This window comes from Enoplosus armatus, chromosome 7 (assembly GCF_043641665.1).
Source record: "Enoplosus armatus isolate fEnoArm2 chromosome 7, fEnoArm2.hap1, whole genome shotgun sequence".
Lineage (NCBI taxonomy): Eukaryota > Metazoa > Chordata > Actinopteri > Centrarchiformes > Enoplosidae > Enoplosus > Enoplosus armatus.
In genome coordinates this window covers 12,056,127-12,081,223 of record NC_092186.1, presented here as the reverse complement: position 1 = coordinate 12,081,223, position 25,097 = coordinate 12,056,127, and the positions used below count along the sequence as shown (strand labels likewise).

Genomic DNA, 25,097 nt, shown 5'->3' with positions numbered 1-25,097 from the left:
GCACTTTAAAGGTTGCACTGTTCTCCAGAGAGGGAAAATAAGAGCAAGACAGGAAGGATGTTTTTGGCTGCAGAAGGGCAATAGAAGAAAGGCAGAGAAAAAGACAGTTATGGTGCTACATGGAGAGTGTTTGTGTGTGTTATCTCTCCACATTTTTAATATTATGAAGAAGGGGGAGCCATCTGGAGCTTTTTAACTGCTTTGATTATTTCAGAGATGGACTCCAAATCTATCTTTTCTTTTCTGGGAAGTGTGGGAGACTTGCAGCATCATGATGCTGTTTCCAATTGTGTGAATGTGTGTACGTGTTGTGTGTGTGAGTTCGGGTTAGTGGGATGTGAGAGTGTTGCCTGACTCAAGTGAAACTTTGCCAGTAAATTTCTGCCCCCCATGTCCCCTTCAGCTCCTCTCAATTTGTGTGTGTGTGACAGTGAATCTCTGCCCTATACAGACTACCCCATCACCTCCTCCCAGTCTCGTGTCCTATCACAGCTTTACTGGCCCCCTTTATCTTATACAGCAGTGATCCACCCAAATATATTTGTTACTCATGTGCCGTGCGCCCAACACTAATGTTGCAGGAGAAACTTGAACACTGCACATTTTTAAATATGGACTAGAGGAAAACACAAAGCCCCAAAGCCGTGTTACTGATGTTGCTTTTCTCCATGGAGTGGCAGAACCCAGTGCTTTCATCAAATATGAATGAACATACAGCATTCAGACTTACAGACTGTGCCTACCCTGCTGAGCAACATCATTATGCTGAATTTTTAACATTTATATGTTCCCTTTTTTTTTTGTTTATTTGTAGCTGGATTCATGCCCAACATAGCTTTGACTGTGCCGTCTCACAGCACTCCACTCTCTCCAGGTCTTGGAAATGTTTATGAATCAGGAGAATAAAAACAACAAAAAAGTCCTTCGTTTCCAAATGGCCCCTCTGACCCAACCCATGTAGAGCACCTGCGGTGTTCGAGCTGTTTGCCTGACCACGGTATGAAAGAGGCCTGTGTTGGACAGTGGAGCCTGGGGACACTGGTGCCTGTGTTTGCCCGTGTTGACGTGTCTGTATACTGGATGTGTTTACTGAGACGAGCTGAGAAACGTGGGGAAGGGGGGGCAGTGGAAACAGAATGGAGAAAGTGTAGAAAGTTTTACTCTAGAGGGTGTGATGACGACACTGTACTGTATGATTAATATTCCTACCCATTCTATATTTGACAATTATGTGCTTTATGTACTGTAATTTCTTGAATTAGATTTTCTATATGTGCTGCAGGCTGATGCCATTTAATTCGCTGGTAATCTTTGCTCTCACATTAACAAATCTTGCAGTATCTGCAGTGATATTTGCCACATAAGGTAAAAGTATGTGTATATGTGTGTGCACATAATCCCCGAGCAGTCTAACCTTGTGATAAAGTGTGCCACAGGAGATAATTGCGCAATTTAGTCTCCTCCAAAATTGTGAAATATAAGGCGATAAACTGCTTCCGTGACTTTCTCCTGAAGCTTTATCACTGCAGGCCGGGTTGTTACATCTGGCTCTCTTCCAGCACGGACACTCTGAAGTTGATTCTCTGCAGTCAATCTCGGCACATACTTCAGAATCCATCTGACAGGAGGTACGGACTTCAAATTGAGGCATTGTCACTGTGCCTTTCAATCTTTTGAGAGCTTTTATTAAAGCTCTATTGGTGGGAGGAATTTTAACACACAATTTTTATGTGTGTCCCAGACTTAGTTTATGATGTTAGGTCCTTGCCACTGTAAATTGATCCATAGATCTTGTTGCTATGGCAGACTAGCTGCAAATGCAAATGGGATTGGGGAGCGAAGATTACTGCCAAAGCCTTTGTCTGATCTTGATGTGTAATTCCTCACCCCGTCCAGCCTCATTGCCTCAGAGCCTTTGATTACCACCATGATTGTTGTGTTATGCGTAAATCTTTCAGTCACAGCAGGACACAGTGGCATTATCCAACACTATGTCAATAGAGGACACTAGCAGTTAGTGGAGCTAACAGTGACTCTGGCTGTCCCAGTGTAGCATGCCTGCCAGGCTTTTTCCGAATGTTGTTGACTACAGACCCTCATTCAGCCTGACTATAGCAGCAGCACACATCCAGTCCACCAGCCTCATCTCCTGCACTGACAGACTGCAGTGCAGTCCAAACAGCCGTCATCTAATGCAGAGTCTGCTGGTGTCCAGGCATCACTGATGATTTTCACCGCTCTCTTTTAACCCTTCATTGAAATCTGTTTTGTGGGACAGAGAAAAGTACAACAGCCTAGTGGAAGTAGTCAAGCTGATGTAGTGAGTAGGAACAGCAGCTAAAGCTAAATTTAGCTTAGCTGAATAGGTACATGCTCTGTCACCTGGATGTTATTGTGTTAGAACGAAGGGGTTTGTAATCCTCCAGAATATTTTAGTATGCTGTTCACCATATTACAAAATGTTTCATGTCTGTTATTATTTATGTCGGAGAGTATGTTTGCACAATCACGTGTTTGTTTTTGAGCTCCCCTCGTCATACTGTACTGTCATTGACAGTTTTGATCAACATAACGACTGCCCTCATTTTTTGTCAGCTGGCGGAGGACCTTGCTGCCTACTGGTCCTCTTGCCTGACTTACTGACAGGCTCCACAACTCCTAACAGTAGACTGATCAAGTAACCACTGACATGACTCTAAGAAAAGCTCTCCTCCCTGACACTCACTGCACCACAATCTGTCCTCTCACCACTGGCTCTCCTTGATCTCAGTGTGATTCAGCTTGCACTCACCATATGGACTAACCTGTTTTTATCACAGTTGCTCCCTCACTGTGGAGACCTGCATGTGTTGAATATTCACGCAACCTAGGAAGATAAATGAAAGGATTTTTAAAAATCCTCCAGTGACAGACATGCTGCTTGGTTGGGAAGCAGTGGCACTCATACATGGCATTCCTGGAATTTAAGTCCATGTTGCATACAAAGATGGTTCAGTATATTGCTGGTGTTTCCACTCTTACTTGAAGTTATCATTTTACAGACATTACAGCTAGCACTGTAGTCTTTCTTTGTGAAATGAAGCCGCGCTTCAGACAATTTCTTCCTCTCCGCCATGACTCATTGTTGCAAGTTTCCAGCAGTGTAGATGCAGAAGTTTAACGTAATTGTTTTGCAATGTGCAAATATCCAAAAAACATGCCAGCATCAGTAAAAATAATTGATACGCTCGGAGGCATATGATCCTGATGGATCGGACAATTTGGAACTGGTTCTCGATTCCTGCTGGCGATGTGGGTGTAGCAACAGCCACTGAGATATAAAAGCAATTGGAGGCAACTTAAGTACATTGTGCACAGTTGCTACTTTAAAAGGCCCAAATTAAAATCTGAGTGGTATGGAGTTGTTCTCAGTTCACATGTTTAAACTGGATATAAATTGGGATGGGTCTTGGCATTTGACTCACTTCAGGTGTCCTGTGGTAGTTGGTCAGTTAGCAGCGTACTTCATACTCTCATATTGTGTGAAACTATTGAAAAGAAACACAATATCAGTCATGGATCTTTCAATCTATATCATTACACAGGATTATGTGCATGATACATAATTTGTGCATATTGGTTTGAGCTCTGTTCTCAACACTGTAAGACCAATTTTTTGAAATACAGAGAAGCATCCTCTTATATTCAAAGCCAGTGCTCTGCAAATGCTGCAGTGAGCACCTGGTCTGGTGACATCGTGTCCTTGGCTGAGGAATTCACACACTTAACCCAGAACATCTCCCATTTTTAGACCTGAAACACAACTCAAGTGAGTGACTTTCAGCGACAGCCAAACAGATGGCTGTAAAATGGGGTTTTTAACAGCAAGGATAAATGAAAAAGAGAAATTGAGCCTCTCATATCAAATATCTTAAGAAGAAAGGTTTGCAGCTTGCACTGCTTCGATGACATAGAGCTGAAACGGTCATAATCACACCTATAGTGCATGTAAGGAATGTCCTCATGCTTCAGTAGTTGCACATAGCTCCACATAGTCATGAGACCAGCCAGTTTTTTATAGCAAGAATTTGACAGTTCTCCATCTGACATAATTCTTGCCCCTCTCCAGTCTACACTTTGTATGAATGAACAAAGAACAGAATGCCAACTCACCAAGATTCAAGAACGTTTCTGGTCCAGTTAATTTTTTTTTGCTGCTGACTGTGCAGCTTAAGGACACCTGGGTTGGTGAGCAAAACTGTTGCTCAGTCACTACCACTGCTGTGGTAGAGGAATCCCAGTGGGGAAAGGCAGGCATGAATATATATGCTTTCATACATGGAAGTGTGTATAACATCCCGGCTTTTTAATACCTTATCTTCATGCAGAAAAATTAGCTTTAGAAATTGGCTTTTTTGCAACAGGAATTCCACCACGGCCAGACAATTGTAAATTGTTGTAGCTCAGACGTTCACTCAGGGACGTGTAGCTGGCGGTTTGTGAGGAGCAGCTGCCAGGCTTTACTGTGCTGAATCTCTTTTTTAGTTTTTTGCTTATATCTTTTCAGCTTTTACTGCTGATAATAATGTTTTGGTTGACCAATATACAATGATCAGCTGCAGTTCTTTCATTACACACAGATGGATATCTCTTTTCTGTTCACAATGTAATGTAATACCACACACTAAGGGCTCGGTGATACCGGGAATGTTTACAATATGTGTGATACATTTGTTAGAGAAAAAAAAAAAAGATAAATTGCAGTGAATTTTGCATTTAATATATTTGGCCATTTACTAACCTTTGTGCACAGATGAAAGAAAGCCAGTAGAGTCTTGTGCTGCAGACCACCAAGACATTTTGTGGAAGTATGACTGGTATTATTGACATCACAATAAGTTCACCATTTGGCAGAGACGGCAGGTGAAAAATGAATGATAAATAATGAAAAATAATGACAGATAAATAATAATAAAAACATTTTTTGCTTGAACATGACCAGTACAGGCATTACAATTGACTGGTGACTGAACTGTAACACTGGAGTATACTGTCTCAGTTTCTGCAGAGACAAGAGCATGTTGTGTTTATTTTATAAAAAGAAATATACAATTTCTCTGGTAAAATGGTGTCTAACAAACCATCATGTCAACTATGTGATGTGACTTTTATGTGGTGTCACTGCTGGTTGTGTGTGTGTGTGTGTGTGTCTGTGTGTCTGTGTGTGTCTGTGTGTGTCTGTGTGCGAGGATGAGGTGCGTTTGATTTAATGTTCCAACCTTGCCAAATATTGTTAATTTAATCTTAATTGTTGTCTAGGATATTAGCTACAGTACTGATAATTGATGAACATGAACATGTCCGGCTAGTTTATTACTCAGTGTATACCATGGATGTATTAAGGAGACCTGGATACCGCCTTCAAAGATGGCGCCCTGTCCATCAGTAAAATATGCTCACTGGGCGCATATGCAAAAAAATCTCAGTGATGTTCCTCATGCTTTCGTGTGTGAGAGCTACTCTCAAGAAATCAAAAATGCAGTTGTGGAGTTGTTCCAGAATAAACTACACCGGCTGTGTTCATGGTAATGAAAGATTATATCACCCAATGCAACAGTATGACTTTTTAATGTGTTTTTAATAGTTTTTAGATGACTGTGGAGCTCTATGGGATGGAGGCATAAACTAAATCAGGCACAGACAATACTTGTTATTAGGATAAATTTGCTGTTGGAGTGGCTGATAAAAATAAAGATGGGTTTGGGGTTGTTAGATTCAGAACAGGCCCACCAGATTTGCATGTACGTAGTACAGTGTACTCATTCCTCACACTTTTAGAAGCAAGGCTGGCTTGTACGTCTCTTGACAGGATCAGTTTGGGGAATGGGCAGATGGGAGATAGGCCCACTCATGCTGCCCCTAACTCTGCCCCAGCTGCTTGGAGATATTACGCTCCATGTGTGATGATTAATAGGTCCTCAGGAACACGTCATATTTAGTTTCCACTGGGGCAGAGACTACTTGGGCACCAAAGAAGCAGCCAGTGATGAATGCAAAAATGCATGTGCTCCCTCACACCTACAAGCGCACGCAGTCGGAGTCAGCCCCTTGGGTGACTGATGGCGCTTGCAGCTGTGGTTCAGTATGCACTCTGCTGGGTCAAATGGGGAATCCTCACTGTGACCCAGATAAGCTGTTTGGCTAAGAGTTGTTAAAATGATTTATTATATTTCCATGTTTGCTACATTGTTTTGGCTCTTCGTTTAGTATGATCATCCCTCTTCATCCCAGTCCTGCTACTGTAGGAGACCTGCACTGTGAAATGACCTAGTTATTTTGTCCTGGCCAGTTGAATAGCACAGCAAGTTAACTTGTCACTCTTTACTCATATAGTATATGGTGTCAATGTTATGAAATGTTGCTCATATCTGATGGACATGTTATTCTCTGTGTTTCATCTATGTTTCCTTTTGCTCACAATTACAGTCTCCTAGAAAGCAAAAGCATCATAAAAACAATCTTTTATCTTATTTAGTGGGTGAGACAGATTAGTCAGTACAGTTTGCTGTTTTGTCGTCTGTTCTGTACATGCACTCTGTCAGTGAATTATATTCTTGTTCTGTTTGACTATCCCACGATCTTGTCAACTAACATCACCATGCTCTGCTTGTCCTATAGGTGAGCCGCGCAAGTTTGACCCAAACTTCCGAGGGCCTGTCCATAACAGGTAGTACAAATACTCAACATCACCACCTTTTCCTTTATAGTTGTTGCACCTAATAATGTAGCCATGTATGGAGAAATTGAAATTTACTACTGTACTTTACTTGTAATACACAATTAAATGCAATTAAATTGCATCACTGTATGTGTTTTACAAACACATTTGAGAGACATTTTGACACTGCAAGATAACAGACCTGCATTGTATTAGAATGGAGGCAGATATCTCAAAACTTAAATAAATTCAGAACTATGTGTACACTGAAAGCAATAACCATTAGGGTTGTTTTTTGTAATTTGGATGAACTGACCCTTTAACGATTAGTCGCTTTCTCCCAACATCTCATTTTTACATGTGTATTGATTTTGCCCATTGTATAATCTTTTTTGGCACACACCCCTGTCCGGGCGCTGATAGATTGATCATTTGTCATGCTACGTTAATAAAGATTGAGGTCGAGTGGCTGGCAGCTCTCTCCACTCCACACACACACAGATCAATGGCCATAAGTCAAGCTGGTGGCTGGAGTTAGCCCAATGACACACACTATTAACCAGCAGATACACCCCAAAACAGATGTAGTCCACACATCACCTGGGCTACTGCAGGGAGATAGTGAAATGTCTCCTGTTTTTTAACCGGCAGTACAGTAGCACTTCTCCTGATGAACTGCGGTCTGCTATCTGCCTTGTGAGCGACACAACTCTCAATGTTACAGCTTGTAATTGTTTGCATTGATTTGATTTGAAATGTGCGTTCCGAAATAGTGTTTAAGAAACAGCATGTAATGTAATGAATTAAGCCAAACATAAAAGCGCTATCGATATGTGTTTGACATAATAGACTATGCCATTATTTACAAGTGCACGTCAAAAAAAGAAATGTACAAATTGGCATGTAACAGAGGTTATCCCCTACATTTAGAAACACAGAACTTTAGGTTCAGGATTTTTCCTCCAAAAATGAATATATGGGATTTTTTACAATGAAGTCTACATTTTAAGACCTGATTTCTTTAGCACAATGAAGAGCAGAATTTTGCAATAAAGCAAAACCCTGCAATGGTGTCACCGCAGGCTTTTCTTGATGATTTAGTCATTTTCTGAGGTAATGTAGGCTCTTATCTCTTTTATGTTCATTGTCAGTTTGGCAGGCTGCTGTGAAGGCATGTTTCGGTCCTCCTGTGTCTCTTTATCCCACCCTCTCCAGCCCATTTCCCTGCTACAGCTGGGTGAAGGCACCAAGGATACTTTGATGTTTCTGTGGCTCAGAGGCTTTTCTTAATGAGAACTGGGAGAGAACCGACTCTGTGGTCGTCTTGTTTTCATGCGAGCTCAATGCCTGAATGAAGTAACCGTATCTGTGGTTATTGAGCAGTCCTCTTAACGGCCAGACAGAAGTGGACACGGCGTAGTGTTCATTCAAACTGGCTGCAGCTACAAACAGTCAATCATTCACAGATATAATCGGTGTCACAAATGCACACAGATGAGCCACAACTGCACAACCATATTGCAATGTAATAATGCCTTTTATAGTGTACTGTCAGAGTGTGGTTCATTATATATGTGCACTCACAAACAGATTTAACTACAAATCAGGTGCTCTCTGCCATCACAGCATGTGTGACAACTCACCTGAAGGAGCCTTGTGTTTGTCACAAAAGCTGCTCACTTGAACCAATGTCCCTCTATGCTCTCTTGACCGTGAGAAATATCCCTTTTGTGTGCAAATCTGGCCTTCCAAATATCCCTTCCTGTTAATGTCTGTTACAAAGCAAGGACAGGCTGGCAGATTCACACCACAATGGCACCCATGCTATTCTGTGGCACTGCTGCCATCTGTGTCACCTTGGCTCCCGCTGAATATCAGCCCCGCAAATATAACACTGACACAAAAGTTTCTTGTTGCACTGACTGAGCTTCCAGCACTGGTTTTGTTTTCCTTTCAAAGCAGCGCTGCCTGCCTGTACAGTACACAAGCAGGGCAATGCTTCAGTCCCTGTGTGTGCAGGTATGTGTAAGTGACATCTGAGGAGATCGGAAGTTTGGGGGCGAGGCCAGGTTGGGGTCCGAACAGATTTGCAGTTTGACTGTATTTTGGATCTGACTTGGAGTCCATGTGGCCTGCTTTCCTGAGATAAGAGAACTTTACAGAATTGTTTCCACTCTCCTCACTTTGTCAGCTTCCCTTTAACAATCACCTTTGCATGCTTCAAAGGTGACTTTGTATCAGCACTGTGGTGCTGTGTTTGCACTTTCTCTTAATAATGCAGTCCTGTCTATATGAGGGAGCTGGGAAACAAGGCAGATCTACAGTACCAGTCACATTACAGTGGAGGAGCGGCAAGGTCAGCTTTAGACTCCCACCTCTCAGATCTCCCCCTTTAATCACCTGTGATGTGTGGCTGGGTGATAGCTTACTTATCTACCAGCTAAAGGATGGGGAGGGATTCAAAGACAAGGAACGCAGCCATCGTCATGGCAACCCAAGCAGCTCTTCCCTTTGTTCTTTTTTGAATGAAATGAAATGGTACTCCCTTGTCTCCCTTTGTTAATAATATGCACAATATCAGCAACAGCTTTGCTGGTAGTGTGGCAGGTTGTCTTTATGCTCCTCATATTCACTGTCAATGTAAAACTGTGTCTGTCTTCACCAGGCAGAGCTGTGCCCACTTTAGCTGCCTTTGTTTCTCTATTATCTCCAAAAATTGCTGTGCTTTCAGAAGAATGGTTTACACCTTGATATGTGTCCCCAAGCCTTACTTCATATGGCAACTGACTGCTATTTTAGTCTTTTGTCATGCAATGTCATCTATTGGAGGTGTCCGCTGATGTTGAGGTGTTTGCCTTAAGACGCAGAGCAGATGGTCTATGGGTCAGTTATTAGTGGAGATATCACATTTTGAAATTTGCAGTTATCTGCAGTCTTAATGTAATTCAGATACGAGTGGTGATAATGGAGTCCTCTTATTCTGAAATGAGAAACAAGGAGCATTAGCCACCCTGCTGGGACAGAAAACATTCCCAATCCTCTATATTGCTAAGTTCAGCAAAGCAATCTACCAGAGCAGCCTGTTAACATGCAGCAGACTGCAGGCTTTACTGCAGTTATTAATGCAGGACCATAAAAAATGGCTCTTAATTGCAGCTGCACTTGCAAACAGTCCAGGATAATTCGCAATGCAAGCTTAAATTACACAGTTCACCCTAAATCTAAGACGCTACACAGTTATAAATAAATAGTTGTTTGTTTTTTGTTTGCATCTTGTCATCATGTAAGTGTCTATTTCAGCTATTTTTCCCTCTTTGTACGGGATGATTCTCAGCCGTTACCCTCTGTGTGCATCAGTGCTCTAGTCTCTCTTGACTGTCTGCTAGTTGATCCTGAAACAGTATTTGGAGGCTGAAGAGCAGCGCACATATGTGATGCCTTTATAGAACCATGTAACCATGCTGCATACAAAACAAAGACTATCCACTCTTCAAAGAACTACACAGAGGAAACGCTGTCACATCTCTGAGCTCGGGCCTCCTTTTGACATTGGCCTTGCTCCTCTGGATGAAAGAGGAGAAGGGTTTAAAGCAGGAGGAGATGAGGGTCTCAAGTCCATTTGTGTAGCGTATGGTGTCAGGGGGAGGTTACGTATGTCCCCTGTATGGTACTACTAGGCACAGTGGGTTGAACTTGACTTTATTTAAGCTGGGTTCAGTACTCATAGCCTGGAAAGGTTTGAAAGAGGGCTAAAAAGGGGCTGGACTGACAGCTTCTCGCAGGGTGGTGAGGAGGGGAAGAAAGCTTGTTATGGGAGAGAGACAGTGAGACTGTGAAGAAAGACTCAGAGAGAGAGAGAGAGAGACTCTGAGATGCTGCTTTAAGCTAGAAGACTGAGGCTACTGTGGAGAGAGAGGCAATCTTCAAATAGCTGCCTCTGTGCCAGTGGGACAGTTAACTCTTGGGGGGGATTCAGAGTCTCATTAGAAAGTCAGTAGAGCTCTACTACAGTTTCTCTGAGAACACCATATACAGATGACACCTTGTCAAGCACTGCACCCAGATATAGAGCTCAAACTCTCCATATAGCAGCTAAGTCGGGGGGGGGGGGGGGGGGGGGGTGTATTAGTGTATGTATTTGCTATGATTTGGACAAAGGCATTCAACAACCAACCATTCATAATTAACCTCTAGTAATCTCGGTGTCACATATCTCTTATTTGCTCTCAAGCTTGTTTTTTTTCTTTTTACCCAGGAGCTGCACTGATGTGGTTTGCTGTGTTATCTTCATCATTGTCATCCTCGGCTACATCGCTCTGGGTACCGTGGGTGAGTTTGACACGTTGGCTGCTGATTACATCACACAAAAGATACACATGCATATGCACAACAGTGGTGATATGTTCTGGTATGGAAGCGTGAATTGCTCACTTATCCTGTTCTGCCAGGTTGTACAAAGCAACATCTCTAGCTGGTGGAATGAATGGAAAGGTGAATGTCTGAATGGCACAAAGGACCTGATCCTTTCCACAGGATGCAGCAACACTTAAGGAGAAAGCAAGCTGTTTTTGTTTTGTTTATTTGTTTTTTTTTTACTTATTCATAATTTCACACTGGGTTATTCAACAAAATGTCTTATTGTTAGAAGTGTGGGGGAGTTGAGAAATGCAGCTCCCCCAGAGCTCTTTTAATAAGTGGGAGTTTCACCACAACATGTAGCTTTGATGGCTCACTCTGGTTGACATGATTGTGTTAGTGAAGCTGTTGTGATGTCCCTGTTTTTGACTGGATGACCAGTGATTCCCTCTGGCTCTCATTTCATTCAAATTTCCTTGAAGCTATTTATTTCCACATTGACTGCAACTGACTGAGGCCATGCCGTCTTTTTATCCTTTTCTTTTTATCCCTTCTTCCTTCAAGTTTTCCCTTTTCGTTTTTCTTCCTCTCTCTCTTTCTACTTTCATTCCTCTCATTTTTCCCCTCTCTGCTACTTTTCTTTACCCCTTTCTCATACAAAGACATATCCTGTTCTGGTCACACATGACCGCACATTTCTTTTCTCCCTCTTTCACACACGTATGATATACATCACAAATGAGAAGAAAATGAAATCCCGATGCTGTCACCAAAGGGCCGTCCCTTCCCAGCTCGTTGTCAGGGGAGTCACGTTTCAATCTGGGCATGGGAAGGACTTACTGTTTCCCAATAATTTAAAAAGAGCAGGAGCCATGACAATGGATGTGACTTCAAATAGACACTGACATGTCTGCATTCAGCTGAGAAACTTGGTGTTCTTTCTGCATCATTTTTTCATTGTCGTCGTTGTGTCAAAGACTTGTAGACTGCCTTTGTTGTGCTGTCTCACATTCAGCGCAATCCTTCATTGACTGGCAAGGTGAAAGCCTTGACACCGTGTTGTTCAGGTCGGGCAAACAAATGAAGCGCAAGAATTGCTTAGTAAATTGAATTTCAGGGTTACTGCTACTCCTATCTAGAAAAACAGAACACGATAAATTAAACTGGATTGATTTTTTGTTTGGTTTTTTAATGTGTGTAGATGTGTCTGTTTCTTCTTAATTGATATGCATGCATGCAATCCTCCAAATAAATGTCCTTTGTTGTTTTGATAATTGTGTATTTTTTATTCTTGGTTAATACGCAGAGAGACACACATGGTCTTGGCCTGATGCACTCATACAGTTGAGGAATCCTATCGATTTATACAGGACCCTCTTTGATCCAGCTGTGTTTGTCCTTAGGTAGCTGATTATTTTCTCTGTTACATAAAAAAAACTAGCTCTCTGATTTATACACTCCACTGATAGCATGTGTCATTTAGGACCACAGAGAGTCTAAGAAGGCAGTAACACTGCCAGTTTCAGGAGTATGTATCTAGTATGGCTAGGCATGTTAAAATCCATCCATCCCTGTGGTATGTTTTCAGCCTGGATCCATGGCGACCCCAGGAAGGTCGTCTACCCAACCGACAGCCACGGCCAATTCTGTGGCCATCAGAACACCCCCAATGCGTGAGTGGAAAATTATCTGTCTTAAATGATTGTACACTGGAATAATTATGTTCCCCAATTTGTCTGTCAGCTTTCCATTGTTATCTTAACACTCACAAAAGGCTTTGACCACAATACATAGACATGGTTTGTGATTAATTATGGCAGGCTTTACTGCACGGTACACTCTCTCTCTCTCTGAGCGTGTGTGCTTAAATGCTTGCTGATAAAGCACTGCACAGTAATGAACTGATTTCCCACTCTTTCTGAATCCTTCTAATAGGACCCCTCTCGTTGTCTTCATCATTTGTCTCCACAGAAACAAAGCCATATTATTCTACTTCAACATGTTGAAATGTGCCAATCCTGCAGTTTTAATTAACCTCCAGTGCCCTACAACCCAGGTAAGAGACTGAATGAAGCCTCACTTCTAGCAGCACATTTATACACTGCTTTATGTTCCTCTCCAACTTTTCCTCCACGCTTGATTATGCAAGATTGATGGGCCTTCTCATTAAGAGGATGTATTGCCTTCTGCAGCTCTGTGTCTCCAAGTGCCCTGACAGATTTGCCACTCTCCTGGATGCTTGGAATACTAATAACTGGGAATATTACAAGCAATTCTGCAAGCCGGGCTTCGAGATTGGCAGTAAGGTGAGGCACAGTGTTTCTTTTTGCAAACAAAAGATGAAAGTATGCTTATTGAACCCCATGCCTTTTCTGGATGAAATACTCACTCTTGTTTTGAAGACCAGGTCATGTATTTGGCTCTTGAGTTCCAGTTTGTCACTTCCTTTTGGCAGATATTGTACATGTGCATATTTGTCCCCAGAATTGATTTCAGGCAAAAAAAGGGGGTCTAAATTCCAAGAGTTTAGACCTTCTTCTGTTGTAGACTCACGTTTTGGTCAAATATATTTTAACAAGAATATCATGCCTATCGTAGCCTTCAAACAACCATGCTCATATTTCACCAGTTTTATCTGTACGGTCATTATAATGAAGAGCTCATTTGAATGTGCTTTGAGAGACAGGCGGAAGTGAGCTAGCAGCCACTGATGCACGTCCCAGCCCTGCTCTGTCGGCTGGCAGCAGTTCAGTGACGGTGACGTTGGCATGATGATGTGTAAGAACCAGAGAGTGAGGTGGTGTGTGGGAGCACCTAACAGCTCAGTCATACTGTTTGAACTGAATCATTGATTTCCCTTCCCACATCATCTCAAGTATGACAGTGTTACATCAGACAGGATTCAGTCCAACTCTGTTTTCTCTCTATTGATTAATGATTATTAATGATTAATAATACCAATGCTATCATCTCTGAAAATTTTTGCTGAAGTAAGATCTGTCAGTGAGATTCTTATTATTCTGAAAATAGGAATTATTTTTATTTTTGTAAAACATTCTGATGTCATACATATGACTGATAATGATTTGGTTCACAAGACTAAATTATGTGAATTTATGGTATTTTTTTATGTGAGAAATCCAAAATGTAATATAGTGTTTCATAAGTAAGAACTTAAGTTCTTTTAATTTACCCAGTTTTACCAAAGTTTTAATTGAAATCATTGTTTTCCCTAGCACAAATTATAAATAGCAGCAAGACACACAAGGTTTTCCATATATACAGAAACCTACACAACAGGGAATTGAATGGAAATGTTCCTCCACTCCGTCTCTAATCATGAAAACTACTGTGTCGAATGAATCTCTTGTTTGAAATCGTCTCCTTTATTTCGCTTTCAGTCGGTTGCAGAAGTCATACGTGATGAAGACTGCCCATCTATGATCGTGCCAAGCAGACCTTGTAAGTGAATCTGAATAACTGTAAACGCAGTAACCCACAATAGCTCATCATTTGTTTGCCAAGCCATGAAAGACAACAACAAAAAATGATCAAAAATGTGTTTCAGTCCTCCAGAGGTGCTTCCCAGATTTCATTACAAGAAATGGAATTTTAACAGTAGCCAATCAGACCATCTTCAAAGACGGTGACAATAACAAGAGAAGCGTCAGCGACCTCAAAGAAGCTGCCAAGTAAGATCTGCTTCCCTAAAACGTGAATCTTTATCTTTGTTATGCAAATAGAAAATTTTTGAAAATTTACCCTGTAACAAAAAGCGTTTATACTGTCAATAGGGCTGCCAACTTTGAACCCAGAGAGTTCTGGACAGATATTACAGGGTAGGACAAGTGGGCATGTCCTAATGCCCAGGAATGTGTCCCACCACATTCAAAGTCTTTTGCATGTTTATTGCATGAAAATGCAGCTTTCCCCCAAGTTCAAGAGTAGAACTTCAAGGGTACCTACAAGCTTACAACAGCTGCTTTGTAGATCTACGCTATCAACGTGTTAAAGGGCTGAGATAGCAAACTCTGGACAAGCAGAGAAATCATGTATTTAAACCAGCGAGCTGATATTATGAACATACATGATTCTGTGTTTGCTGTGATGAACTTTTGTTTGAACTACCTGGAAATATAATATGCTTTGATGCTTTTCTTTTTATAGCCAAGTAACCGCCATGCAGCAAGGAATGGAAAGGTCTCAAAAATGATTTATTTCAGCTTTTTAACTTTGCCTCCGCTGTAGCCAGTAGCTTTGTGTAGACTAACCCTCCCACAAGAATCTGTTCCTGCATCCCTCCACCTGCAACAGTGGTCAGGAATTAGGACAGATTAATGCAATTGTTTGTGGCATATATCAACCTCAAAACATCAAGTCATCTACTAGTTTGTGTGTGTGTGTGTGTGTGTGTGTGTGTGTGTGTGTGTGTGTGTGTGTGTGTGTGTGTGTGTGTGTGTGTGTGTGTGTGTGTGTGTGTGTGTATGTGTGTGTGGCATAAAATAGAGGGTGATGTGGTGCCCCCTGGTGGTCATTAGGTTTGCTCTCTTGATCTAGATCTGAATTTTGTGTCTAGTTTGCATAACAGTGCTGGATATGATCCAGACTCTGGTCTATGGACAGGGCTTCAGTGGCCTTTAGGGAGCTGAATTAGAGCTCTTCATCATGAGGTTGTTTTCAGAACTGCTTTCATTGCTGCATTTGTCCCACAGCAATGTTAGCTTGTCCTCTTTCCCTTCTCTGTCTGTACTTTAGAGATGTATCCGAGTCATAGGGCAGTGCGTCTGCTGTCAAACTTTGCATTGGTCTTTATTTTCCCTTCTAATGGTGTTAAAGCAAGTTAAGCTTTTTACTGAAGTGAGAAGCTGAACTTTAGCTATCCTGTGCCATGTAATGGGACTTCACATTGATATTGAATTCATGCCATTTAGAGATTCCAAGTTTAGCGTTTGTGATGTGGAGAAAGTATGTTTCTGATTTCTGTTACTAGATTTCTTTAGATACACTGATTAGAATTAGACAAGAACTATGTTTGTTTTTTCTGCTGACTCGTTTGTCTGGTTGAAGGTGTGTCTTTGTCCAGCACCAGGGACAGGTTAAGTTACGATTTTTAGATCATTTTGAGTACAGTTAACACATAATAAATATGAATTCAAGTGACAAGTAGAACAGATTTTAAAAAACAATACAATTTAAATTAGGTCTTGTTATGTTGAGTATTTGAAGCACTTATTTGTTTTCATTGGTTATCAAACACATACCTTTACTGTGAACAGAAGTAGATGGGTTCTTGATCTGACACATCCATACATGCTCCTCTGTATCACATTCAGTAACATGCTGCTATACCATTTACTACTATACCATACTGAAGGAACTATTGCTCAATAGCGCTTCAGTAGCACTAATGCTGTTTTGTGGCTTTTGATATGAAACTTATTTTTTTACAGACCATCATAACTTGATAAGTAAGTCTTAAAGCTGAGAATTTCAAAAGCATTTTTATACTGTATTCATCTCTGTTTCACAGTGAGAGCATTAAAGATAAATAACGTGTCAAAATGTTTTTGAGAAGCCCTAGTAAGTAAACTACTCCCCTCTCTGTGTCCTCATTAAATCCCTTTTTTGTCACCTCTTCTCTTTCCCACTTCTTCCCATCTCCGTCGCAGAGGTATCGCCAGTCTGCTGAATGCCAAAGAAGTTGGCATGAAGATCTTTGAGGATTATGCAAATTCCTGGGACTGGATCCTCATGTAAGAAAGGCTTTGACTTTTGGTGATTTTATGTTTTCACTTTTTATGGGATATGGTGCCTACTGTCCTAACTGCTTGAAGCCCCAAAGTGGTAGAATTTACAACAGTAGGCAATTCAAATAACACTGGATAAGTTCCTATTTACAGAACGTCTTACTAAATTAATTATTATAGGTTAAATTATTTTCTTCACAAGTACAGGTCAGTTCCCAGTATGTATGTGTTTGTGTTGCTGCAGTGGTCTGGTGATAACCATGGTGGTCAGTCTGCTCTTCATCCTGCTGCTGCGCTACACCGCTGGTGTGCTCCTGTGGCTCATTATCTTCGGCGTCATCACTGTGGTCGGCTACGGTGAGTATGCACCATAGACAGTTGCCCACATTGCCAGTGGCTACTGTGTACTTCCCACACATGTCGGAGATGTTGCCCACATTTTACGTTTGACCTTCTCACCTATCTTGCTGCGAGCAGCTCTGTTGTCATGGCAAACTGTAGCAGATTTAGATTTGTCTTCCCTTGTTGCATCCTTTCCTGGCTTTCATTCTTTCTCTGTGTGTCTCTCAGGTATCTGGCACTGCTACTGGGAGTACAGTACTCTGAGCGGGAAGCCAGGCGCCAACGTCACCATCTCTGATATAGGCTTCCACACAGACTTCAGCATTTACCTTCAGCTCAGCCAAACGTGGCTCATCTTCAGTACGTTGTCCTCCACTACTGTGCCTTTACTTCACACTTAGATGCTGAAGTGACACATTAAAACATATTTGTTGTATGTGCATCGACTAATAATTGACACATATCCTTTGTTTTGCAGTGATCTCACTTTCTGTGATCGAGGCCGTCATTGTGATCATGCTGATATTTCTGAGGATGAGGCTGCGCATCGCTATTGCATTACTGAAGGAGGGAAGCAAGTAAGTATGGATGAAAGCTCTGTTGGATCCTTAAAAGTTAAATGGTGTGTTTGACTCTCTTTTTCATTTCAACACACAATTCAAAAAGATGTTTGATCTCTCTTGTTTCTAGGGCCATCAGCTACATCATGTCCACTCTCTTCTACCCTATCATCACCTTTTTCCTTCTGGCCATCTGCATCGCTTACTGGGCCGTTACAGCAGTGTATCCTTCTAACTGCTGGTGCGTTGATGAACTGTTTTATCCAGAGAAGTAGAAGATTATTCTGCTACTTTCATGTGGCCTGTGGTAGTTCATATCATATCACATGCACTGCTGTAGCTAATGTAGAAAATGGATAGTGCTTCTTTCACTTGGTGTCTTATGTTTTTAAAAGCAAGAGCCAAATGGAAACAAGCTGGTGTTCTTGTGCCTCATGTCATAGACCGAGCATTGTAATGCCTGGATGAATGATTTTAATGCTTTAGTTACATATGTAACTAAAGTATTAAAACAAAACTGACTATATTTTATCAGTGGTTGTTGTGTGGAGGATTTGTGTTGCCCTTGACTAGTTTGCCCTCAGCTTCTTAGCATCCTCTGGTAATGCAGTCTACAAGGTCACACCTACTGACGATAAATGCATATATGCCAACCTCACATGCAGTCCAAAGGTTAGTGCCCCACTCTCTTACACAAAAGTGCATTTACTGGAGAAATCCTGCATCTGTGTGAAATGTGTGTTTATTTTGTTGTGTTTTGTTTTCAGAATAATGTTGGTATTACAGATTCTTTTGTTTTTATAACTGTGTAATTTCAAGAAGTGTCTTGTTCTGTGAAATATTTCTTGCACATTTCTTTCATTACACTCCCGACTGTAATCAATCTAAGCGAATGTAATAGCCTCTTCTTCTGAGTGAGGACCATTAGGATCAATGTAACTAATGCTCTATTGTAAATAGAGTTCACATTTGTGGCTGACAGCTATGAACACTTATTTGACAGATGTTATTAATCAGCACCCCCCCCCCCAGTTTGTGTGAGGTAATGTGTGTGTGGGGGGGGGGGGGGGGGGGGGGGGGGGAACTGACAATGGTGTTTTTTCTGTGATTGAGCAGTTTGCCTTGTTTGAATTATGTGTAACAGAGATATTTAAGCAAATATTACGTCACATTACTCTGAATCTGTTGCTTTCTTTCAGACCTTCAGTCAGACCAATATCACCAAAGTGTGCCCCGGGTCACAATGCATGTTTGCCTTCTACGGTGGGGAGAGCGTGTACCACCGCTATATCTTAGTCCTCCATCTGTGCAACCTGTTTGTGTTCCTCTGGCTGGTCAATTTTACCATCGCGCTGGGCCAGTGCACCCTGGCCGGGGCCTTCGCGTCCTACTATTGGGCTCTGAAGAAGCCAAACGACATCCCTGCCTGCCCCCTCTACTCCTCATTTAGCAGAGCCATACGGTAGGGAGCTGCATGGACAGAGATGTTATGTTTCACAGAATAGAGCTGAGTGTTGACTTGCCTTCTTGTCTCATATGTAACAGAATAGAAATACAGGCATCTATTGAATCTACTAAGTTTCTTCCACAAATGTTCAAATGTCTATTATTCCATTTGGTGTCTCGTCTCAAAGTTACCACACAGGTTCTCTTGCCTTTGGTTCTCTGATCCTCGCTGTGGTGCAGATGGTCCGAATTGTTCTCGAGTACCTGGATCACAAGCTGAAAGGTACGCTGTAACAAACTAAAAAGACAATATTCTTCCCACTCTTACACAATTTAATGATTATTTCAAATGGGATGTTGACGACTGATGATGTTTTCCCAGGTTCTCAAAATGCATGCGCTCGATTCCTGCTTTGCTGCCTCAAATGCTGCTTCTGGTGCCTGGAACATTTCATCAAGTTTATAAACAGAAATGCATACATTATGGTGAGTGAAGAAACATCTGCTTTGGCAATAGTTTGGACTGATTTATTGTATCTGTCAGCAGTTCAGCTGTTAGTTGGCCGGGTTGTACCTCAATGCTTAATTACCCTCTACTAAGCACTGTCTACTCCTTTCTCACCAACAGATAGCAATATATGGGAAGAACTTCTGCACCTCCTCCAAGGATGCTTTCTTCCTCTTGATGAGGAATGTTATTCGGTAAGAACTTTCTTATATATGTGTCAGATCCACACATCTAAGAAGGTTCAGAGTATAGATTACTTGCTGCTGAGACACGCAGTCAATGCTGCTTAGCATACCATAAATGTACATTCTATAAGCAAGTCAATGAAATAATCAAGAAATTAGTGTTTCAAGCAGTTGCACATATTTCCTTATTAGCCGACTCACCATCATGTATTTAATGATGTGTGCACTTTCATCTCTGTTGAGTCTGTGTCTCGGTGTGTCACATTGCCTTCTCCTTTCTCTGGTGTCTGTGCTTCTCCTCTCTGGCTGTTCTCTGCATCCTCTGTAGGGTGGCTGTCCTGGACAAGGTGACAGACTTTCTGCTCTTCTTGGGAAAACTGCTTATTTCAGGAAGTGTCGGTGAGTTTCATATCACCTGCAGCCTCTGAAGTGACATAAACAGCGGCATAGATGGAAAATTGCAGAAGAGACGGGATGAGATATCCTCCTGAATATTAAGAGGATGATAAATCGTCTCTCTCCCCAGTTATTTTTCGCCATGCACCGTGAAATTTACTGTTGCACAGGTTGTCTGCCTTTTGAAAAGAACTAAATCTCTTACATTCAATTTTAGGAGGCCTTAAATCCAATTCGATCTTCATTTAAACATAAATCCAAAAGAACCCGAGTAGTTATGAATCCCTGTACAAAAAATATTGTGCTATTTGTCACTAATGTAAGATTCATTGATCTGAGTGTAACAGAAAAAGTATGCATGTTCGTAAGCCCTTAATTCCCCTTTCAACCAATTACTAACCAATATTTCTCACTGAAATGCTAAAATATGATATAGTAACATTTTTAGGGAATCCATTTACTTTCAGACGGTACTTTTCAACATGTTTTAATGTATACAGTTGTATTGTGTTTGAATGTTCCAGACAACATTCTGCTGCTATGGTCATAGTTGTCATTGTGATTTGCCTCCAGTGATGTTACCCATGTATTTTTTTTTTTTTATTGTTCTGCTTCTTATTTAGTCACTTTTTGTTATGTGTTTCAGGTGTTCTTGCGTTTTTTTTCTTCACACGTAAAATACCAGTCATTCAGGAGGAGGTGCCATCCCTAAATTACTACTGGGTCCCCCTTCTGGTAAGGAATTAAAATGTGGTCTATTTAATGAGCAATTGTACCAGCAATTGAGACTGACTCAGGAGGTTGAGGTATGTTTGCATTCTGACTTGGACTATCCACTGTGCACACAAAAGCTTTGTTTAATTCAAAACCTTTCCTGCTGGTGTAGTGGAAAATCACAGGATTCTTCTTCTCCAGTTTATGTCTCTGGCTCAGTCAGTACCTTTAAGTAGAGTCCTCCTGTAATTGCGTTTTGTTAAAATAACTGTGGAGAAAGATTAAAATGCAGCTGGAGCATTAGTTTGGCAAATATGTTCAAATAAAAATTCACTTCACTTCTTTTTTCACAGAAGATACTATTTATATAGCTTACCTTATGCCTTTACATTTCTCACATTTTACATTTTTTGCAAAGGAGGGCACTGATGAAATGTAATCAGTCAGAACTCATTTAGAATGTAGTCAGTTTGCTTCTCTGCAGGCTGGACCAGGCGGTGAGATCTGATTTATTTCCTCATCCTCCACAACACCATCTCTAACACCTCACCTGTCTCCAGAGCAGAGAGAACACACCCTTGCTGGTAGAAAGTGTGATCAATGCTCGAAGTGCACACTGGGTTTCATTTTTTTTTTTCTTAGCTGTGGAAAGCTTGTTGAACTGCATTTAACAGCATCATATTATTCAGATCAGATTACAGTGTCGCACAAGCTAATTAGTTTTGTTGAAGGATTTACGACTCAGTGGCTCATATTATTCTGGATGTTTGTTGGAATAAATGCTGACTGCGACCTGTTGATTCTTTCAGACGGTGATATTTGGATCCTACATGATCGCACATGGCTTTTTTAACGTCTATGCCATGTGTGTGGACACATTGTTCCTGTGCTTTTGTAAGTATGCTGCTTGTTTCAGTACTTTACATGACACAGTGTGAGCATAAGTACTGCTATGATGGTTAAATGCCAAGTAGGCTGTCAGCAGGTGAATGTAACTCTTTCCCTCTTTTAAAACTGGCTCTAAATGATAACTGAAACTGATTCCTGCTCATTCAGCTCCCTTTAATTCCTGCTTGACCTTTTTGATCATTTATCTCCACTAAGTCTTTGCTTTCCTTTCTCTTTCTGGCTGTCACTCACTGTGCGCTGCCTGCTCTTCCTGCTTCCTCTCTCCCCTGCTGGGACCTGGTCTCAGGCGAAGACCTGGAAAGGAACGATGGTTCTTCCTCCAGACCCTACTACATGTCTCCCGGCCTGCACAAGATCCTGCGCAAAGGAGAGGAGGGTGCCAAATTATGCACTGCCTCCTGAGCAACGCGCAGCCGTTTTACTGAACTCTCTCACTCACTTCTCCATATCTAGTGTATGTGTGGGGGTCTGGACGTTTTTGAGAGCGAGTACCGTAGGGCTAAACATCATAAATGGATGCATCCCAGCCTGGTCAGGGACGGCCTTGGACATGAAAGGACATGCTTATACTTCAGTTCCTCACAGAAAAAGGCATTGGGGACTAGAAAAAGACCTCTGTTTACTTCCTCTCTTGAGCCAACTCAGATACTTGCCTTTTTTTCTGCAACGCTTATGTTCTTTTTTCTTTTTCCTTCTCTGTATTCTCTGCTGACCTCTGCCTTACTGAGAGGGTTACTTGTCAACTCACCGGACAGACGGACGCACAGGCTGAGATGAATATGATACGAGCGTTTTTACCCAAAACAAACGTGAGGACCTTAAAATGTACAGATGCCACTGACGGACTATGGCATGAGGCATCGCCATGAAAAAGTGGTGGACTTAATGGGGCACCCTCTTGTCGCACTTTGGTCTTCTTGTGTAAAAGTGTATGCACTTTCACATGTGGGAAAAGAACCATGTGATTTATTTCTTCTGTCTAGCATGATTATTTTGCTGGCTGTTGATGTTTACCATTGGTTTTATAGGTTGCTTTGATCCACCGTATTTATACTAACACAAACACACAGATCCAAAAATGGTGTGTAATTCTGCACTTAGAAAAACAGGTTTCTCTTATTTTACATCATTAAAAAAAAAAAAGGTCACAATCATTTCAAAGTTTCCATTACGGTCATAGATGTACTGTAAAACCAGACAGAGGCTCTGTGGGAGGTCAAGACTTCAAAAGACATTTTATGGTTTTTGCTTAAAATTTTAACAGAACCTGACAGTTTTCAGGAAACTTCTGAATGCAGCCACTAGTTTATGTGCCTAGTTGTGAAAAAAAAAATGTTCCTCTTACTCTGTGGTTTTAGACCTAACACCAGGAACCTTTTTGCGATACAGTTTATAAAAGGATGTCAAAGCCATTTTTGGTAATTTTTTTATTGGATGGTTCAGATGTAGTGCTGTTTTAATACTAAGTATAATACACGCATCTGTCTGGAGGTTATTCGGTGTTCTTTTTGTATAGGAGAGTTTTTTTTATCAATGAAATCCAATGAAAATGTGAATCATTTTTTTTTTGAATAAACATAAATGGTTCAAGTATTGTCCAGTGCATTTTCAAAGTACCTTGCTTCTGGTTTTCAATTTAAATCAAGATGATCAGAAATATCCAGGTTTAACTTTGATGTTTAACACGTTGCCACTGCTGCCTCCTAGTGTGGGATCTGGAGGTGAACGACGGCTCTCCTGACCGGCCCTTCTACATGAACAAAACCTTGCGGCGCATCCTCAACAAGAAGAATGTCAAGACGGCGAGCAGGAAATAGAGGGAAGAGGAGAGATGGAGGAAGGAGAAAGACTGAAGGTTATTTACCAAAGCATGGTACAAGCCCCTGTGGCAATAAGCATTTTGTCAAATATAATCTAAGTGTACTCATGTTGCAACTGTACACTATAATGGACAAACTGTAGATAATCAACTCTAATAGTTAGATTCACCTGCACACTCATAATATATGGGTTAGGGTTAGGGTTAGGGATAGTTCTTTGGTATTTATAGCTCCAGAAGTCAGTTTGTTTTTAAAAAAAAAATAGTCTTTGTATTGGATGGTGTCACATCAAGTCCTTGTAAATATTTTTTAAATGATATAGTTATATAATATGTTTTTTGTATATGTTTTACAGCCACAGTCATACTAAACAGTAAGTTTCTATTGAAACAACTGATTTCTTTATTGAGATTGTGGCAAACATCAGCAGTTTTTGTTCTTAATCTCTTGTAGTTGCCGGTTTTAACCACTTGGTGGTGCCAGTCATTGCCAGCCGTCCTTCATGTACTGTTGCTGAGGTGTAAATGCTCTGCTGTTGAACTCGTTTTTCCATGAAATGGTCGAATGTTCGTTCATCTGTGTATTGTGTTACCACAGTTTTTGACCTCAAATTGTCTCACATTGAGAAACATATTCACCACTTAGTGTCTGTTTTCATATTTAACTGTCAAGGACATAATGGCTTAGCAGTTCAAAGTGCTTCACTCTTTCAGTGCCTTTTTCGTAGAATTGCCACATTGAGTATTTAATTGCATCTTGCAGCTACATAGCTTACATTTACAGATGCCTTTCAGAAATGTTTAAGGGATTCAAGGGATAGTCAGCGGCCAGTGGTGGAGGTTCTTGTCTTTTCCAAATGTTAAGGGTAGGAATGAAAGGTGAAGTAGAGCGTTTGCTCTGAGTTTGGTGGTTTAGAAGCACGTCACATAACCATAAAGTCACAGGTTTATTCTCAGCAGCAACCTGTGTCCAACCGGTAAAAACCACAGACTGTTACAAATGGTGCTGCTTATTTTTCATGTTTAACCTGCTGCTGATATGGACACGTGTGTGGCTCAGAGGATGGATTTGATTATAATCATTACAATGTGTGTAATGTGGTGATTGGCTGCTCTCGAAGTAACACTCCCCCAAAATGTATCATATTATTAAAGAGGCACCTCCTGTTGGTTTTAAAGGTGGCTGTAAAAAAAACATCTTCTTTTACAGAGAACGGTGGCTGTGCTCAGCTTGAAAGGATATCAGTTACCGTGTACTCCAATACCAGTACATTTTCACATCGTAAATGAAACATATCAGAGCAGAGAAGTTTCTCTAAGCTATTGGAGCTTAAGTTTGTATAACTATTTTTCAATTTCTACCATTTTACTCTGTGAAGGATGAAGTATCAACTTAATTCTGAGAGAGACCAACATTT

The 25,097-nt window shown here is 41.1% G+C and overlaps 1 protein-coding gene across 1 annotated transcript in view; it reads left to right on the top strand.

Moving 5' to 3' along the window:
* The window catches only part of slc44a5b (solute carrier family 44 member 5b), a 28,459-nt gene extending 6,197 nt beyond the window's left edge, over positions 1-22,262 (top strand). Inside the window, exons 2-23 of the mRNA XM_070908317.1 lie at positions 6,658-6,706; positions 10,953-11,026; positions 12,642-12,726; positions 13,025-13,109; positions 13,246-13,359; positions 14,455-14,515; positions 14,622-14,745; positions 14,848-14,892; positions 16,723-16,806; positions 17,045-17,157; positions 17,371-17,502; positions 17,621-17,720; positions 17,833-17,925; positions 18,287-18,374; positions 18,902-19,164; positions 19,337-19,431; positions 19,531-19,634; positions 19,777-19,850; positions 20,170-20,240; positions 20,884-20,972; positions 21,761-21,845; positions 22,147-22,262. Of these exons, the coding sequence (XP_070764418.1) occupies positions 6,658-6,706; positions 10,953-11,026; positions 12,642-12,726; positions 13,025-13,109; positions 13,246-13,359; positions 14,455-14,515; positions 14,622-14,745; positions 14,848-14,892; positions 16,723-16,806; positions 17,045-17,157; positions 17,371-17,502; positions 17,621-17,720; positions 17,833-17,925; positions 18,287-18,374; positions 18,902-19,164; positions 19,337-19,431; positions 19,531-19,634; positions 19,777-19,850; positions 20,170-20,240; positions 20,884-20,972; positions 21,761-21,845; positions 22,147-22,262 (2,144 nt within the window). The remainder of the gene's footprint in view (positions 1-6,657; positions 6,707-10,952; positions 11,027-12,641; positions 12,727-13,024; positions 13,110-13,245; positions 13,360-14,454; positions 14,516-14,621; positions 14,746-14,847; positions 14,893-16,722; positions 16,807-17,044; positions 17,158-17,370; positions 17,503-17,620; positions 17,721-17,832; positions 17,926-18,286; positions 18,375-18,901; positions 19,165-19,336; positions 19,432-19,530; positions 19,635-19,776; positions 19,851-20,169; positions 20,241-20,883; positions 20,973-21,760; positions 21,846-22,146) is intronic.
* Positions 22,263-25,097: the final 2,835 nt, after the last annotated feature.